Source organism: Bos grunniens, chromosome 17 (genome assembly GCF_055505025.1).
Source record: "Bos grunniens cultivar Pamir isolate PY7600 chromosome 17, Bosgru_T2T1.0, whole genome shotgun sequence".
NCBI lineage: Eukaryota > Metazoa > Chordata > Mammalia > Artiodactyla > Bovidae > Bos > Bos grunniens.
In genome coordinates, this window is record NC_141181.1 from 4,163,841 (window position 1) to 4,184,372 (window position 20,532).

The 20,532-nt window shown below is 42.7% G+C and overlaps 1 protein-coding gene across 1 annotated transcript; it reads right to left on the reverse strand.

Moving 5' to 3' along the window:
* Positions 1–425: 425 nt before the first annotated feature.
* TLR2 (toll like receptor 2) lies at positions 426–13,933 on the reverse strand. The gene is made up of 3 exons (XM_086349357.1): positions 13,725–13,933; positions 12,983–13,260; positions 426–3,767 (listed from the first exon to the last, which is right to left on the reverse strand). Exons 1-3 carry the CDS (start codon positions 13,848–13,850, stop codon positions 1,397–1,399), a joined length of 2,775 nt encoding a protein of 924 aa, XP_086205483.1. The 5' UTR covers positions 13,851–13,933; the 3' UTR covers positions 426–1,396.
* Positions 13,934–20,532: the final 6,599 nt, after the last annotated feature.

A 20,532-nucleotide genomic window follows, 5' to 3' on the forward strand; every position in this document is an offset into this window, starting at 1 on the left:
TGGCTGAAGATGAAGCAAGGTCACTTCCTTCACACATGGTTCCCAGCTTACCAAGAGAGTTGCACAAAATCCAGGATCAGCTCCTTGCTTTTAAATTTAATGCATTCATTTAATGCCTTATTATCTAGATTCTAAAAATTAACATATGGAAGTAGTATCTTTCTTTTAAATCACTGTGTATCAAATATTTTTGAGTCATTGTGAGGAACCTCTAGGTCGATGCTTGCTTAAAAATTTATTTAGCTCACACATACTTCTATAACATTTCAGAAAGAGAAAAAGAGGGCCCTTTTTAGAATTAGAAACAAGACTTTTTAAAAGAAGGAAAAAGCAATATGATTCAGGGAGCAGAGTAACCAGACAGTAATGAGAACCTCACACATAACTAAAGGCTGAAGATCAGCATCAGGGATGTAGAAGACTGCTTTAAATTCTTCAAAACTGAGTATTTATTTCATCAGTTTCATTTCCATAGAAATACATAATTTACTGCACCTTGGGTTATATACGCTCTCTCAAGTAACTATGGCTGGAGAAACTTATCAAATTCTGAGGAAGATGCACACAGTTCATTTTAAAATATACCCTCTAGGTATTTTAGTATCCTGTAAAGCTTAATGGGGACACAAAACAGCACTTTTTTTTTCTGAGAACAATACATTTGGCTGAAGGACTTTAACATTTTGTCTTGTTGCTCCTGAGAGCAGTCACACACAGAAGGGACAGCTGGGGGACAAAGAACACCCTCTCCAGACATGGATGAGTCCCCTGGCAGAAAGCTGATGGAAAGTCACTTAAAATCTATTCATTTCTGCTGTTTCCTAATGAACTAAGCCAATTGCTACAGATAATTCACATATCAATAATGGACTGAGATCATGACTGTCTCATAGGATAAATAAAAGCCTAGAACCATGTTTTTCCAATTTGGTCGCAGTTTTGATAAAACAGCACTCTAGACAAAATTTGAACAGTTTTAGTCATTTTAGTAAGCAGGTCCTCATTCAATAGTTTATATATGGTTGTTGTTCGGTCACTAAATTCCAACTCTTTGCAACCTCATGGACTGCAGCACACCAGGCTTTCCTGTCCTTCACTGTTTCCTGGAGCTTGCTCAAATTCATGTCCACTGAGTCAGTGATGCCATCCAACCATCTCATCCTCTGTCGTCCCCTTCTCCTCCTCCTTCCCTCAATCTTTCCCAGCATCAGGGTCTTTTCCAGTGAGTCAGCTCTTCACATCAGGTGCCCAAAGTATTGGAGCTTCAGCTTCAGCATCAGTCCTTCCAGTGAATATTCACTGGATGGTTTACATATAATTGAGTCAGAATGGACTCAGTTATAACTAGCAATAGAAGGACCACCACCAGACCAAGACTGACCCTTAATGAAGGATCCTAGGACCTTATTGCAGCTCTCAAATTTAACCAAAACCCTTCCTGCTGAGTCTCATCCACGGGCCACTCCAGGTAGGTCTTGGTGTTCATGATCTTCCGCAGCTTACAGAAGCGCTGGGGAATGGCCTTCTTGTCAATGGGTTCCAGCAGAATCAGAATGGCAGCATCATTGTTCTCATCAAAGAGACGGAAATGGGAGAAGTCCAGCTCATACTTGCACCACTCGCTCTTCACAAAGTTCTCCGAAAGCACAAAGATGGTTTTGTGGCTCTTTTCAATGGAGTCAATGATGTTGTCGATGATCCACTTGCCAGGAATGAAGTCTCGCTTGTGAAGACACAGCTTAAAGGGAGGGTTGAAATGCTCCAGCTCCTGCACCATGAGGTTCTCCACCCAGTAGGAATCCCGCTCGCTGTAGGACACGAAGGCGTCGTAGCAGATGTCCCTGCGGGGAGCCTTCCTGGGCTTCCTCTTGGCCTGCAGCCACGCCCACATCATCTTCATGTACCACAGTCCGTGGAAACGGTGACACAGCACCCCCGTGAGCAGGAGCAACAGGAAGAGGGCACAGCACGCGGCGGACACCACGGCCGCCCTGTGGCATTCAGAAAGGGAGAGCCGGGCGTCCTGCACCCGCTGGCCCCGCACGTGGGAGGGAGAGTCACAGCGGTAGTCATCGGGCCAGTCGACCAGGACACGGCCCAGTGCCTGCTGTCCCTGTGTGAAGGACAGGAAGTCACAGGAGCAAATGAAGTTGTTGCCACCGGCCTCCAACGTCTTCAGTTGCTGAAAAGAATCAAGTTGTTCCTTTGAGAAAGTATTTATTATATTTCTGCTAATTCTCATAACTGATAACACGGGTAAGAAGGAGGCATCTGGTAGAGTCTTCAACTTATTTCTGGAAATATAAAGTTCTTTGAGTTGTGGCAAAATCAAAGAAAATGAATCGAGATTGTTATTGCTAACATCTAAAATTTCCAGGGTCTGGGGAAGGCACTGGGTTAAACTGTGTATCCTTGTGCTGGATAAGTTCAGCTGTTTCATTTTTCCTGGCCACTGACAAGTTTCAGGCATTGAAAGAAAATTATTCTTACTGATATCAAGGCTATTCAGATTTTCCAGAGTAAGCAAAAGTTCTCCCGTTTTTTCTAGTGATTTCAAACGATTCTGCCTTAAAACCAAGGTTTGAAGGAAGGGCCAGGCATCCTTACAGGCTGAGTTTTTCAAGGTTTCTTCAGACATTAAGTTTTCACTGAGATCCAAATATTCTAATGATTTTAAATGTTGTGAAAGTAAACAAGGAACCAGAAAAACCTTACTGTTTTCTATTGTGACTCTTTTAACTCTGCCTGTGAGTGGATATATACTACTCAGATCATGAAATAAGAAAAACTGTGGAATGTGCAACTTCCGTATTGTTAACGTCTCCACATTACCTAGGTGTCTAATTCTGTCCAAACTCAGTGCTCCAAAATCGCCAATTCCATCATGGGTACAGTCATCAAACTCTACTTCTAAGATCCCAGAAACATAGTTAAACAGTTTGACAACTTCAACAAAACTTTCATCGGTGAATTGCACATTTCTAAATATAAGCTTTTTAACCGATGTACTCATTTCACTGATGGATGCTTCTGAAAAATGGAAAGTGTGCAAATTAGTATCTCTCAGTTCTAAATAATCTAAGGAACTTACAATATCTACAAGAATGTCCACGAGTAAAACAGGCTGCTTCAGATGTAGAATCAGATGGCTAATGTTCTGAATTGACTTTAAACTCTTTGGCACATATATCTGCAGATTTTGAGCACTGATCTCAAGCTCCTCAAGAAAAGTCAGTCCAGTGAAATCCTTTTCATGAATCTCAGTGAAGCTGTTACTATTTCCTACTTTTAGGGTCCGCAGATTTGGGAGATGAGAAAAAAGAGATGTTTCCCCAAGTGTTTTGTATAAATTTCCCAGTAAGTTTAAGAATTTCAAGACATAAAGGGACCTGAACCAGGAGGATGATAAGTTAGATAAGCGATTATAGGATAAGTCCAAATATTCAAGATTCCTTAGGTGAAAAAAAGAATCTTCCTCCACTGTGTGAATTTCATTGGCCCCCAGCCTCAGAGTCTTCAGGTTCACACACCTCTGCAGGTCTCTGTTGCCGACATAGGTGATCTCGTTGTTGGACAGGTCAAGGCTTTTCACACCTGCCGTGAGACCAGAGGGGATGGAGTTCAAAGATCTGGAATGGCCATCGCAGACACCAGTTGGGTCACAAGACAGAGAAGAAGCCTGATCAGAGGCTCCTTCCGTGGACAGGATGATTACAGCCCAGACCCACGCTGTCCACAAAGCACGTGGCATTGTCCAGTCATTTGACCTACAAAGAAAAGAGGTTCAAATGAATGACTGTGTTTGACATCATGGCTTAATTCCAGTTCTTGAGAAATGTTCTGTAAGATATAAAACATGGGACTTCCCTGGGGTCCAGTGGTTAAGAAGCCACCTGCCAATGCAGGAGACTCAGCTGCACCACAGCTACTGAGCCCATGTGCTGCAAGTACTGAAGCCCATGCACCTAGAATCCATGCTCCACAAAAAGAGAAGCCACCTCAATGAGAAGCCCACACGCAGCAACACAGACCGAGCCAGCCATAAATGAATGAGATATAACACACATCAGCGCAGTTCAGTCACTCAGTCGTGTCCGACTCTTTGTGACCCCAAGAACTGGAACACGCCAGGCCTCCCTGTCCATCACCAGCTCCCAGAGTTTACTCAAACTCATGTCCACTGAGTCAGTGATGCCATCCAACCATCTCATCCTCTGTCGTCCCCTTCTCTTCCTGCTGTCAATCTTTCCCAGCATCAGGGTCTTTTCAAGTGAGTCAGTTCTTCACATCAGGTGGCCAAAGTATTGGAGTTTCAGCTTCAGCATCAGTCCTCCAGTGAATATTCAGGACTGATTTACTTTAGGATGGACTGGTTGGATCTCCTTGCTGTCCAAGGGACTTTCAAGAGTCTTCTCCAACACCACAGTTCAAAAGCATCAATTCTTCACACACACACACACATATACACCAAGAAATAACCAAGAGAGAAATGGAATATATGAATAGGATAAAAAATGAACTCCCTAACACCTCCAACAACACTAACACAGGTAGACCACCACTGAACAATGACATAAAAAGCACAGTACCACGTAGGAATATGGAGCAGGACCAATCATGGATTGAAAAATGAGTAAATGAATTATAGAGGATGAAAAAGCAAGCAGCTTAAGAAAAGGGCTAGGCTTAACCAAGTGGATTTACCACCTCCTACCTGTACCCTTCAGACCTTCCACTAGAACACACCTCTTGTCGGACCTGATGCCCCCAAGAGTTAGAGGTCTCACAAAGCCAAACAACAGCTCTCTCTGACCACCTTTCACTAGAAGCAGCTCCAGGAAGAGCGTGCTCTTTAACCAAAAGAAAAAGGTTCCATGCTCTTCAACCTGTTTTGCACTTAACGACTAGCAGACAGGAGGGATGCTGAGAATCCCAGGCAGAGCAAGGGGGTTTGTTGGGTTGAGGGACAATCAGACCATCAGAACTTTCTCTTCCTGAGAAACTAAGTGCAGAAAGCAGTGTTTGACTCGGTGTGTGTGTGTGCGCGCGCCCGTGCTCAGTGGCTCAGTCATGTCTGACTCTTTGCAACCCCATGGACTGTAGTTCACCAGGCTCCTCTGTCCACGAAATTCTCCAGGCAAGAATACTGGAGTGGGTTGGCATTTCCTCCTCCAGGGGATCTTTCTGACCCAGGGATCAAACGCATGTCTCCTATGTCTCCGCACTGCAGGAGGATTCTTTACCTGCTGAATCACTGAGGAAGCTGTTTGACTCAGTACCTTTTTCAAAAGATCATTTTGGGGAAACAACAATACTACCTTTGCCAATACTCACACGTCCATCTAAGGGTGAGTGTGCCTCCTCAAGGCTCTCTATTCCAATCCGATGTCTACGCATCTATCTTTGTACTGGCAACATTACATATATGACTCATCTTCATATCCAGAAGAGCAAGGCCTTCCTCCTTGTTCTTCTTTAAGTGAGCCTTGGTTAGTCTTGGCCCTCTGTATATTCTTATGAACTACAGAATTAGCTTAACTGTTTCAAAAACAAAATCCATTGATTTTTAATTGGCAATACCATCAATCTATAGATAATTTGGGAATTATTGACATCATTATAATATTGAAGTTCTCAATTCATGAGCATGATATATTTCTATTTATTTTGGTCTTCTTTATTGCAATAATACCTTATGATTTTTCCATACAGAGGTCTTGGCATATTTTTGTGATATTTATTCCTAGGCATTTGATACTTTTGAAGTTTTAAAAATAGTATTACTTATATATGGCATATACCTATAGATACAGAGAGAGAAATTCAATTAAATTTTACATATTTACCATACATTGAGCAACCTTGCAAAACTAATTCAGCAATTTTCACAGTTTATAAATTCCTGTTTTTTTGCTACATACATAATCATATCATCCAGGCATAATGATCATTTTATTCCCTTTTTTCATTTGATTTCCTTTTTCCTTATACTTTATTCTGTTTATTCATAAATGCTGAAATTTATCAAATTCTTTTTTTCTTCCTGTAACTATTGAGATAATAACATTTCCTTCTTTACTTTGTTAATAAACATTGGTGACTACACAGATAGTGTTAAGGCAACCTTTAGTGTTAAGGCAACCTCGCATTTTTAAAATAAACCCATTTGTCTGGATGTGTTATCCTTAAGAATGCTCAAACTACCACACAATTGCACTCATCTCACATGCTAGTAAAGTAATGCTCAAAATTCTCCAAGCCAGGCTTTAGCAATACATGAACCGTGAACTTCCAGATGTTCAAGCTGGTTTTAGAAAAGGCAGAGGAACCAGAGATCAAATTGCCAACATCCACTGGATCATCGAAAAAGTAAGAGAGTTCCAGAAAAACATCTATTTCTGCTTTATTGACTATCCCAAAGCCTTTGACTGTGTGGATCACAATAAACTGTGGAAAATTCTGAAAGAGATGGGAATACCAGACCACCTGACCTGCCTCTTGAGAAACCTGTATGCAGGTCAGGAAGCAACAGTTAGAACTGGACATGGAACAACAGACTGGTTCCAAATAGGAATAGGAGTACGTCAAGGCTGTATATTGTCACCCTGCTTATTTAACTTATATGCAGAGTACATCATGAGAAACGCTGGGCTGGAAGAAGCACAAGCTGGAATCAAGACTGCTGGGAGAAATATCAATAACCTCAGATATGCAGATGACACCACCCTTATGGCAGAAAGTGAAGAGGAACTCAAAAGCCTCTTGATGAAAGTGAAAGTGGAGAGTGAAAAAGTTGGCTTAAAGTTCAACATTCAGAAAACTAAGATCATGGCATCTGATCCCATCACTTCATGGGAAATAGATGGGGAAACAGTGGAAACAGTGTCAGACTTTATGTTTTTGGGCTCCACAATCACTGCAGATGGTGACTTCAGCCATGAAATTAAAAGATGCTTACTCCTTGGAAGGAAAGTTATGACCAACCTAGATAGCATATTCAAAAGCAGAGACATTACTTTCCCAACAAAGGTTCGTCTAGTCAAGGCTATGGTTTTTCCAGTGGTCATGTATGGATGTGAGAGTTGGACTGTGAAGAAAGCTGAGCGCCAAAGAATTGATGCTTTTGAACTGTAGTGTTGGAGAAGACTCTCGAGAGTCCCTTGGACTGCAAGGAGATCCAACCAGTCCATTCTGAAGGAGATCAGCCCTGGGATTTCTTTGGAAGGAATGATGCTAAAGCTGAAACTCCAGTACCCTGGCCACCTCATGTGAAGAGTTGACTCATTGGAAAAGACTCTGATGCTGGGAGGGATTGGGGACAGGAGGTAAAGGGGACGATAGGATGAGATGGCTGGATGGCATCACTGACTCGATGGACATGAATTTGAGTGAACTCTGGGAGTTGGTGATGGACAGGGAGGCCTGGCATGCTGCGATTCATGGGGTCGCAAAGAGTCAGACATGACTGAGCAACTAAACTGAACTGATTATCCTTTTTATATATTGCTGGATTTTGTTTATAGTGTTTTGTTTAGAATTTCTGAATCTATACTCATAAATAAAATTGCCCTTTGAATTTCCTTCCTCCTAATGCTGTTGTTGTTGTTAAATATATTAACAGTTACAGAATGATTCAGATTTTCTTTTTATTCTTTTGTCAGTTATGTTTTTCAAGGAATTTATCAAGTTTTCTCCTAATTCGTCAAACTTACTGACATAGTTACTTACATCCTCTTATTATTTTAACGTCTACAGGACCTCTATTCTACTCCTTAGATGAGTTATTCATGCCTGCTTTCTTTTTCGATTGTCTTGCCAGAGGTTTATCATCTTTATTAGCATTTTCAAAAAACCAACTTTTCAGTTAACAGAGCCTCGATTCTCTACTTCATTAATTTCTATTCTTATATTACTATTTTCTTCCTTCTGCTTTCTCTGGATTTATTTTAACATTCTCATTTGCGTTTCCTTGGACAGATGTTTCCTCATTCACTTTCAGCCGCTCCTCACTGCTGACATACCCGCTTCAGGTCATGGATTTTCCTCTGGGCACTAGTTTAGCTGTGTCTCCATGTCTCTCTCCACTCTGTTCTTTCCATACTTTGGTCTCTTCAAGTTTCAGTCTAACCATTTTCTTCTGATCTATTTTCTAGTTTATTTTTTTTTCTTCAACTATGTTTAATTTACTGTTAAATCTACCCACTGATTTTAAATTTTTTTATTATTATAGTTTTAAGCTATATAATTTCTATTTGGTTCCTTTACATATCTGCTATGTCATTGCTGCTGCTGCTGCTGCTGCTGCTAAGTCGCTTCAGTCGTGTCCGACTCTGTGCGACGCCATAGATGGCAGCCCACCAGGCTCCCCATCCCTGGGATTCTCCAGGCAAGAACAATGGAGTGGGTTGCCATTTCCTTCTCCAATGCATGGAAGTGAAAGTGAAGTCACTCAGTTGTGTCCGACTCAGCAACCCCATGGACTGCAGCCTACCAGGCTCCTCCATCCATGGGATTCTCCAGGCAAGATAGTTTCAAATTCTCTGCCAAAATTTTCAGCCTTGATTTTTATCACTTTGAACACAGTATCACAGTCTGACAAGCTGCAGAGCATTTTTGACAGCCTCAGAAGACAGGGAGTTAAGTGTTAAGGTCTGGGGCAGTCATGGATTGGATAGGAAAGGCCAAATTAGAGGAAGATAAGTCCTTACAGAGGTTCCATCACAGCTCTGATTTATCCAGATGGCTCAGGCGGCCTCAATCTCTGAATAAGGACCAAGATCATTTCTGGAAAGCTAGTGCTCACGGGTACCTAGCACTAGGCAGCAAAGGAAAATTTGCTTCAGAAGAAGACAGCATCATCCTAGGCCTCAGATGTCATTTGAAAATCTGAAACAAGTTTTCAGATACAATGTCCAGTATAAAACAAAAACAACCAGGCACTAACGGAAGCAAGGTAATAAGCACAAGAAGAGCAGAAACAGCAGACAATAGACACGAACCCACAGAGGCCACAGATCCAGCATTGTCCCCACCTCTAAAAGTAACAGAGTTAAGATGAGATGACTACTACTGTTTGCGCCTATGTCTATGCCATTGTCTTCCTGCTTAATCATTGTTGGAGGAAAAATCCTCTTAGTATAATTTTACTGAACAACCAAAATTTACTTGATTTTTGTCCACTTTGTAAGATAGTACACAAATCTTAAGGAATCTATACCAATTTTTTTTTATTATACTAAGATTTAAAGTCAAATATGACTATGCCAAAGCCTTTGACTGTGTGGATCACAATAAACTGTGGGAAATCCTGAAAGAGATGGGAATACCAGACCACCTGACCTGCCTCTTGAGAAACCTGTATGCAGGTCAGGAAGCAACAGTTAGAACTGGACATGGAACAACAGACTGGTTCCAAATAGGAAAAGGAGTACGTCAAGGCTGTATATTGTCACCCTGCTTATCTAACTTCTATGCAGAGTACATCATGAGAAACGCTGGACTGGAAGAAACACAAGCTGGAATCAAGACTGCTGGGAGAAATATCAATAACCTCAGATATGCAGATGACACCACCCTTATAGCAGAAAGTGAAGAGGAACTAAAAAGCCTCTTGATGAAAGTGAAAGTGGAGAGTGAAAAAGTTGGCTTAAAGCTCAACATTCAGAAAACGAAGATCATGGCATCTGATCCCATCACTTCATGGGAAATAGATGGGGAAACAGTGGAAACAGTGTCAGACTTTATTTTGGGGGGCTCCAAAATCACTGCAGATGGTGACTTCAGCCATGAAATTAAAAGATGCTTACTCCTTGGAAGGAAAGTTATGACCAACCTAGATAGCATATTCAAAAGCAGAGACATTACTTTCCCAACAAAGGTCCGTCTAGTCAAGGCTATGGTTTTTCCAGTGGTCATGTATGGATGTGAGAGTTGGACTGTGAAGAAAGCTGAGCGCCGAAGAATTGATGCTTTTGAACTGTGGTGTTGGAGAAGACTCTTGAGAGTCCCTTGGACTGCAAGGAGATCCAACCAGTCCATTCTGAAGGAGATCAGCCCTGGGATTCCTTTGGATGGAATGATGCTAAAGCTGAAACTCCAGTACTTTGGCCACCTCATGCGAAGAGTTGACTCATTGGAAAAGACTCTGATGCTGGGAGGGATTGGGGGCAGGAGGAGAAGGGGACAACAGAAGATGAGATGGCTGGATGGCATTACTGACTTGATGGACGTGAGTCTGAGTGAACTCCAGGAGTTGGTGATGGACAGGGAGGCCTGGCGTGCTGTGATTCATGGGGTCGCAAAGAGTCAGACACTACTGAGCAACTGAACTGAACTGATGCCCATTTTAAAATTTGTCCTCGCTTCTTTTTCTCTTTAAAAGGTGAAGTGTATATGAGCAGAGGTCTTGAGCTATTTCATATAAATGTTATATGACACCTATTGCATGACCAGTTTTCAACAAATAATAATTATTGATAATGCTAAAACTATGGTTAACAACTTGATACTTAAGGTTAGAATTACTTGTCTCTCCTCACATTTCCTCAAGACATTATAGCAGGGGGCAGAGAACTCTTCAATGTAAGACACCAGGAAAGGGAAGGGATGCTCAAGTTAGATGGAGTGGAGTCACATCTAATGAAGGCTGTGGACCTGCACAAAGTATAAAAATCATGTGCCTAAAGAATTCAGAAAGTTGCCAGAGTGGTGAGGAATTATTGGTCCCAGACTTAGGATAGGACAGGAGTCTGAGGAGCAAGCCTGGCATTAGAGGCGATCTAGCTGAGAGGAAGCTGAAGCCCTGTGGCTCAGAGTGAAAGCAGGAGCAGACTTCTCTCCAGGGCAAGGGCTGGGATGCTGAGGTGAAGCCGGACTGGAGAGGGACAGGCTGGTGGCCAGATGCCTGGCAGAGAAGTGCAAGTGGGCTCTCCATAAAGCCAGGCACAGAGAAGAGGCTACACCTTCTGTGAACAGGGCCCTCACAAATCTCTGCCCTCTGACCCTCGGTCTCCACTTGGCTAGAAGCTAGCATCCTAGAAATCTCCCATAAGGTCTGCCACAAATGCTGGTATGGATCCAAATATTAAAAGATATCAGTTTAGTTCAGTCACTCAGTCGTGTCTGACGCTTTGCGACCCCATGGACTGCAGCACACTAGGCCTCCCTGTCCATCGCCAACTCCCGGAGTTTACTCAAACTCATGTCCATTGTGTTGGTGATGTCATCCAACCATCTCATCCTCTGTCGTCCCCTTTTCCTCCTGCCTTCAATCTTTCCCAGCATCAGGGTCTTTTCAAATAACTAAGAATTTTTCAGAACTTAAGAAAAATGTAAGTTCATGAATTATAAATGTATATTAAATCCCAAGCAAAAAAAAGAATAGAAATTTCTCATCTAACCTCAAAACAATGGAATAATAGCCCCAAAGGGCTGAGAAAACATACCTGTTAGTCTAGACATTTACATCTATTTAAATAATCATCCAAGAGTAAAGCTAAGACATTTCCAGACATTAAAGACCTAAAGAAGAATTTTATGCATAGACAGTTGTTAAAAGAAGTACCCAAATACATATGTTCTTTAGCAACATGGAAAATAAACCTAGTAAGAATAGATAGCAAGAAGCAACAACCGGATTTTTTTAAACATAACGATAGATAAGGAAGAAGACAGCACTCAGAAACTCAGACATGCCTCTTCTGTATGAGGGCACAGTGACGTAAATTTTAAATGATATTGTGGAGATAAAAAAAATTTTTGACAAGCAATTTACTTAAAGATATTTATGAAGAGGTTACACCAAGATGCCACATATAATTAATTATGCTCAATCAGCAAAATCAAAACAAGATATTTAACCAATCAAATCAAATTCTTAAGTAACACAATGAAAAAAAAATTAACTGACGGCTTAGAAACTTCCAGAACAAGTTGTCAACTTCAGGCAATGTTTGTAAAATGCGTTCACTACAAAAAGTTTAAAGATACAAATGTTTTCTGCTCAGAACAGGAAGAAACAAAATACTGGTGAATAAGGATATCTGCCTTTTTTTTGTCTCTACTTTCAAGTCAGGTCATCCTACTTCCCAGTTGCTTTTTGCCAAGATCTGAGTTAGCAACATTGCAGGCAGTGCAGAGGAGACCTTTTACAAGAGTACAAGCATCTCACCCACCTGAACTGCTCACACCCAGAACAATTTCTATTCTCCCAGATTTTTTTTTCTCCCCAAACAGGAAAAAGTATTTTCCTGCCTGGGATAGAAGTTCTAAACACAAGTTCTCATTTATAGAGGTTCAAAGGGCGTGAAGCCCACCCCGGGGACAGAGGCCAGGCTCGGGGTGCGGGGAGCGAGAGTCCTGGGCAGATCCGAGTCCTGACCCTGTCCCACTTCTGAGCCCTGGTGGGAAATCCCAGCCCTGGAAGCCGGGTCTCTGCGGTAAGCAGTGAGCGCAGACGCACCTGTGCACCCTGGAAAGCTTCCACCTGGGCCCCGTCACAGCCGCTTCGAGTGAAAGAGGCGGGAGCGGCCGGGGCAGGCACAGCGGCCGGCGAGAGGGCGGCCCTTCGGGGAACCTTGGCCACCCGCCCCTCGCCTCCGGGAACGCGGCCGCCCGCAGCGCGGAGCCCCGCTAGGAGGCTCCAGGACTCTGCGCTCCGCCGCGGCCCGCGGACACCCGGACGCCGAGGGCTGGGCGAACCCCGGCCGCGCCCCCGTCCCTTTCCGGGCGGCCCCCGCTCCTCCCCGGGACTGCGCGGGCGGGGCGGCGGGAGCGTCGCGGCCTCGGGGCCCAGTGCCCCACTCTCCCAGGGACCCGCGCGGCACGACGGGGGTCCCGGGTGCCGCCGACAGGGAAGCGGGGATGCCCAGCGCCCGCGTCCGCGCTCGGCCACGCTGGGGCCCTGCCTGCTTGGCCACCCGCCGGGTCCGGAGACGACTGCGGAGCGGGGATGCCAGCGGATCCTGATTCCTGACCGACGTACCTGGGACTTGCGCGGCCTTGCAGCGCCTTCCACAGCCTCCGGCCGGGAGCGGCCCGGGAAAAGCGCGGGAACGTGCGCACCCCCTCCTCGCGGGTGCGGGACCGCCGGTTCCGCGGAGTGCGCGTAACCCCTGTGGCCCAGCGCGCCGCCGCGCTTCCCCACGGTCTCCGGCGGGGACCGTGACCCGGGTGCTGCCCGGACAGCTGCCGGGTGCTGCCCGGGTCGGAGGAGGGCGCTGGGGCCCGGGTTGCGGGGAGATGCTTCACGCCTCCGTGTGGGATTCCCCCATCACACAGTTAGATTTCGAAACCAACGAGAAGGCTTATTACCCAACCAGTATTTTCCTGAAGCCTCGAGCACCCAAAGCCTATTACCCTGAAACACTCGGTCTTTAAACTCCACCTCTCCATTCTTCTGCACCCGTGGATGCCCAAATTCGGGCTCACCCCTGCCCCTACGCCCTCTTCAACACTATTTCCCCGTCAGCATATCTACACGGCCCACCTCCACTCTCAAGTTTACAGTCTCCTGCATTAGAATAACTCGTCAATCACTATCCAAACCAACGCAGCAGAATTTTGCCTGAAGAGCAGATGAGGATGAGACGGAGTTTAAACGTTTCAGTCCTGTGGTGGTCCCTTTGTGGTGCGCTGACTGTCCGTCCGTAGCTGCCTGCCACCTGCCATCCCTGCTCTTATGATGAAAAGGTGTGGACTCCACTTGCGTCTACGATTTGAGCCTAAGCATTTCCATCCTTGTTTCTCAAAGTGGGTAATTCGCAAAACAAACAGCCTAGTTTGGCTTTCTTCTTTGCCACAGAAACTAGTGAAGCGTGTCTGTAAGGGAAACGAACTACCTTGATAGTCATAAACTACATTTTATTTTCATAATTACATTTGCCCTTCCTAAATTGAGATCAGAGACTGAAGAAGCATTCTTGTTCCTCTTTGACACAGGAGGAAATGCCATGCAAATTCTAAGTGGCAGAAATGAGACTTGAAACCAGAATTTTACCCGAAACTAAGGTTTCTTTCTTTCTATTCTACATGCCTAGTCCTCATTGCAAAGGCACCCCACTCCAGTACTCTTGCCTAGCAAATCCCATGACGGAGGAGCCTGGTAGGCTGGGGTGGCTAGGAGTCAGACATGACTGAGTGACTTCACTTTCACTTTTCACTTTCATGCACTGGAGAAGGAAATGGCAACCCACTCCAGTGTTCTTGCCTGGAGAATCCCAGGGACGGGGAGCCTGGTGGGCTGCTGTCTCTGGGGTTGCACAGAGTCAGACACGACTGAAGCGACTTAGCAGCAGCAGCAGCAGGTCTCATTAAAGGCCCCAGTCTCAGGCAAACTTAATCTACAGGCATGAACGTGAACTTGAGAGGGTGGAATCTGGTTTTCTGTACAGTTTACTGATTACCTGTGGACTTTTCTCCTCATTCCTGACCATCCTGGCTCTCCAGTTGTCGGAAAGACTTCCTTCTTATTACTTCAAAATCCCCCCCACCCTTCCTCATGATTTCTCAAGTGGATCCTTGGGAAAACTTCTTTCCAATTTTTTTGCCCTGAAACTAAAACCTCTGTTCTTTCTCTGTGAATCTTTTCTAGTAGAGCTGCCTAGATAGACTGATGTTATTGCTTTGTAATCCCAAAGTCGATTAGAATATTCTGACAAAATAAGGTAAAAATCATGTATTTACCCACAACATATTACCAGTATCATCTCCTTGCAATGAAGATTTCTCCTACACTCTCCTCAAAACTCCGCACGTTCTCCTCTGGCACATCTTTGTACGTGTTCAGTTCTTCACGTTTTCAAAGCATTTTCACATGAATCTTTTCACTTGAGTCTCCCAATAGCAGGTGAAATAAATAGTTTTGATATTATAACACCTTTCAGTTCAAGTGATTAAAGAATTTGACTCAAGCCATATGGCTCACAGCCAAGTGGCAAAACCCAGGTCAGAGTCCAAAATACCTTAGCTTCTTTTTGGTAGGATATCAGACCTTCTCTAACTCAAAACTTATTTAACCACAAAACTTTTTTTTTTTTTAAATGAACACAATATGAAAATGTATTCACTTAAATATAACTTTAATGGTATCCATATTTTTGAGAATCTGACTGAAATTCTAAAATGAAGTTATCAAAAAAAGTCTGTGTCTTATTCACATAAAATATTTTGTACTAGTTAAAGAAAATAATAAAAAATAACATCCATCAAAAATCACCTAATGAAAATCTGCTGTAATCCTTGCACTAATTAATATACAGATCTTTGTACACAAATAATCATTCTTCAAAATGTTTCTACTTTGAACAATGTCAATAACATCTGTAATTTTTGAAGAATAGAATTTAATAGTCCCTATGTAAAATGAATATAATCAGATTGATTATATTCTTTGCAGCTAAAGATGGAGTAGCTCTATAGAGTCAGCAAAAACAAGACCAGGAGCTGAGTGTGGATTCAGACTTAAATTGAAGGTAGGGAAAACCACTAGGCAATTCGGGTATGTGTGCTGGTGGTTCAGTCATGCCTGACTCTTGCAACCCGACAGGCTGCAGCCCGCAGGCTCCTCTGTCCATGGGATTCTCCAGGCAAGAACACTGGAGTGGGTAGTCATTCCGCCTCCAGGAGGTCTTCACCCAGGGATCGAACCTGGTTCTCCTGACTACAGGCAGATTCTTTACCCACTGAGCTACCAGGGAATGACTTAAAAATCCCTTATGAGTATACAGTGGAAGTGACAAATACATTCAAGGGATTAGATCTGATAAACAGAGTGCCTGAAGAGCTATGGATTGAGGTTCCTGACATTGTACAGGAGGTGGTGATTAAAACCATTCCCAAGAAAAAGAAATGCAAAAAGGCAAAATGATTGTCTGACAAGGCCTTACAAATAGCTGAGAAAAGAAGAGAAGGGAAAGGCAAGGGGAAAAAAGGAAAGTTATACCCAACTGAATGCAGAGTTCCAAAGAATAGCAAAGAGAGATAAGAAAGCCTTCCTAAGTGAACAATGTAAAGAAATAGAGGAAAACAATAGAATGGGAAAGACTGGTGTTGAAGAAGACTCTTGAGAGTCCCTTGGACTGCAAGGAGATCCAACCAATCCATTCTAAAGGAAATCAACCTTGAATACTCATTGGAAGGATCGATGCTGAAGTGGAAGCTTCAATACTTTGGCCACCTGATATGAAGAGCAAACTCATTGGAAAAGATCCTGAAGCTGGGAAAGAGATCTCTTTAAGAAAATTAGAGATACCAAGGGAACATTTCATGCAAAGATGGGCTCAATAAAGGACAGAAACAGTATGGGCCTAATAGAAGCAGAAGATATTAAGAAGAGGTGGCAAGAATACACAAAAGATCTATATAAAAAAGATATTAATGACCCAGATAACCATGTGGTGTGATCACTCAACTACAGCCAGATATCCTGGAATGTGAAGTCAAGTGGGCCTTAGGAAGCATCACTATGAACAAAGCTAGTGGAGGTGATAGAATTCCAGTTGAGCTATTTCAAATCCTGAAAGATGATGCTGTGAAAGTGCTGCACTCAATATGCCAGCAAATTTGCAAAACTCAGCAGTGGCTGAGGACTGGAAAAGGTCAGTTTACATTCCAATCCCAAAGAAAGGCAATGCCAAAGAATGCTCAAACTACCGCACAATTGCACTCATCTCACATGTTAGTAAAGTAATGCTCAAAATTCTCCATGCCAGGCTTCAACAGTACATGAACCAAGAACTTCTAGATGTTCAGGCTGGATTTAGAAAAGGCCAAGGAACCAGCGATCTAATTGCCAACATCCATTGTATCATAGAAAAAGCAAGAGAATTCCAGAAAAAACATCTACTTCTGCATCATTAACTACACTAAGGTCTTGACTGTGTGGATCACAACAAACTGTGGAAAATTCTGAAAGAGATGGGAATACCAGAGTACCTTACCTGTCTCTTGAGAAACCCGTATGCAGGTCAAGAAGCAGCAGGTAGAACCAGACATGGAACAACGGACCGGTTTCATAATAGGGAAAGGGTACGTCAAGGCTGTATATTGTCACCTTGCTTATTTAACTTATATGCAGAGTACATCATGAGAAACGCTGGGCTGGATGAGGCACAAGCTGGAATGAAGATTCCTGGGAAAAATAACAATACCCTCAGATATGCAGATGACACCACCCTTATGGGAGAAAGTGAAGAGGAACTAAAGAGCCTCTTGATGAAAGTGAAAGAGGAGCGTGAAAAAGCTGACTTAAAACTCAACATTCAAAAAACTAAGATCATGGCATCCAGTCCCATCACTTCATGGCAAATAGGAGGGGAAAATGTGGAAGCAGTGACAGACTTCCCTTCTTGGGCTCTGAAATCACTGGGGATGGTGAGTGCAGCCATGAAGTTAGAAGACAATTGCTTCTTGGCAGGAAAGCTATGACAAACCTAGACAGTGTATTAAAAAGCAAAGACATCACTTTGCTGACAAAGGTCATAGTCAAAGCTATGGTCTTTCTAGTAGTCATGTATGGATGTGAGAGTTGGACCATAAAGAAGGCAGAGCGCCAAAGAATTGATGCTTTCAAACTGTGGTGCTGAAGAAGACTCTCAAGAGTCCCTTGGACTGCAAGGAGATCCAACCAGTCCATTCTGAAGGAAATCAACCTTGAATACTCATTGGAAGGACCACCTGATATGAAGAGCAAACTCATTGGAAAAGATCCTGAAGCTGGGAAAGATTGAAGGCAAAAGGAGAAGAGGGCAGCAGAGTATAGATGGTTGGACGACATCACTGATTCAATGGACATGAACTTGGGTAAACTCCAGGAGATGATGAGGGATACGGAGGCCTGACATGCTGCAGTCCATGGGGTCGCAAAGAGTCGGACATAACTTGGCAACTGGAAAACAACAATATTGCTAACATCAAATATGCCTAGTGTCTGGAAAACACTGGGTGTTAGATTCTACTTAATATTTGCATTGGATAAATTTTCTGGCCACTGATAAGATTTAAGTGAAGAACCAAGTTGACACTGACCAAATTCAATGTTAGGTTTTTCTAAAGAAAGTAACATTCTCCAAAGTTTATATATTATTTTGTCTTAAATGAAAAGTATGTAGGTAGCACAAGGCATCCTCTGAACTGTTTTCAATTATTCTCCAATCATCAAATTTTCACTGAGATCCAAGTATCCTGTGGATTTTAAATATTGTGAAGGAAGATATGACATTGAGCAGACTTTGGCACTTTCAACCGTGAATGTCTTTAGTTAGTATAAAAAAGCGTGTCTTTAAAGTTCTGTCATGGTGGAAAATTCTCATAGCTAAGCTCTCGTTATTACAGTTTCTATTCAGCCTGGTCTGATCATGGAATTTCAGATATCTCGTTATCCATTTTCCATTTTCCTGAAGTACAGTCTTCCAGTTCTACATCCTCTAAACAGATTTTCAAATCATCTTGTTTAATAGCTACAACTTCTTTAACTATTAGTTTTTTCATGGGCCCGAATGTGAGATTGTCTTCTGTTGCCTATGATCTCATATGAAGAGCAATATTTTTCACTTTTAAACATTTTGGAAACTTGGAAAATTTACCAAAACCTTCAGAATAAAATTGACCTCTTCATATGTGGTCAAAAGGTACAAATTCTCAGTTATCAGATGCATAAATTCTGGGAAAGTAATGTTCAGCAAGGTGACGATAATTAATAATACTGTTATTATAACTTTGAAAGTTGCTAAGAGAATAAGTCTTAAAAGTTCTCAACACAAGAAAAAATGGTAACTGAAGTGATGGATGTTATTAACATGCTGGATATTATGTAAAAAGGTTGTAATAATTATTTCACAACACATACATATATCAAATTATTAATAATAATAATATCAAAATTATTATTGTTGTATTATTAAACTAATACAGTATTACATGTCAATCATGTCTCAATAAAACTGGGAGGTGGGACACATCGAGATACCACGGCCTGTTCACTGTGCTGTTGTCGGTCGTGTCCGACACTTTGTGACCCCGTGGACCTAGCCCACCAGGTTCCTCTGTCCATGGGATTCTCCAGGCAAGAGTACTAGAGTGTGGTGCCATTTCCTTCTCCAAGAGATCGTCCCCACCCAGATATCAAACCTGCATCTCCTGCATTGACAGGCAGATTCTTTACCACTGAGCCACCAGGGAAGCCCACGTGCTCACTAGAATGGCTAAAGAGATAAAGACTGACAATACCAAGTGTTGGTTAGGATACAGAACAAACGTTTTCATACACTGCTGCTGGCAGTGCAAAATGACACTCCCAGAAAGTTTGAAAGTTTCTTGTAAAATTATATTAATACCTTATCAATGACTCGGTAGTCTCAATCCTGGGTATTTACCGACTAGAAATGAAAAATAAATCCACAAAAAAAGCATATTCTTCATTCAGGGCTAGAAACAACCCAAGTATCTATCAACTCGTGAATAGATAAATTGTTGTATATCTATACCATAGACTACTGCTGCTGCTAAGTCACTTCAGTCGTGTCCGACTCTGTGCAACCCCATAGACGGCAGCCCACCAGGCTCCCCTGTCCCTGAGATTCTCCAGGCAAGAACACTGGAGTGGGTTGCCATTTCCTTCTCCAATGCATGAAAGTGAAGTCGCTCAGTCGTGCCCGACTCCTAGCGACCCCATGGACTGCAGCCCACCAGGCTCCTCCATCCATGGGATTTTCCAGGCAGGAGTACTGGAGTGGGGTGCCATTGCCTTCTCCTACTCAACAATAAGAAGACAGAGGTACTGAAATATACAAGAACTGGATGATCTGAAAAGAATGATACTAAGTGAAAGAAATCAGACACAGGCAAATACATAGTACAGAATCCATTTATATGAAATTCTACACAAATCATGACAGAGAGCAGAGATATCAGGAAACCAGCTTGGGAAGAGGGCTGACTATCGGGGCCAATAAGGGGCTTTGGGACATAATGGAAATGTTCTGCATCATGATTGTGATAATGGTTACACGACTGTATGTCTTTGTCAAGCTCATCAAACGGTACTTCTTAGATTGATAAATTTTATTCTATACAAATTATCTCAATAAAACTGAGTTTAAATAATCCTCTTCTCTCCAAGAGCAAAGAATGGGTATATCAGGCCTCCAAAATAGAGGACCATTTGTCTGTTTTTTATAGAAGGAAGGAGAAAACATCTAATTTCTCCAACAGGTCATTCTGCCTTGCTTATAAAACATCTACTTTTACCTTAATAAGTTTACATTAATTTCTCACTTGCAAGAGATCTAACTAGGGTATTTCTTGATGGAAAGAAAATTATTTCTTAAGTAGCTCAGGAAGTCTAAACTACACAGAAGTATAAATCATAAAATCTTCTAATATCATATTCAGATGGCTTTATCCCTTCTGGAATGCTCATTTTCAGCTTTCTGTCTTGCCAATACTACTCCATGCATAGTCAGAGCAATTCATCACCCAAATTTTACAAAATCCATTCCAGGACTAGACTCATTGGGCTACAATGATTCCAGGAAT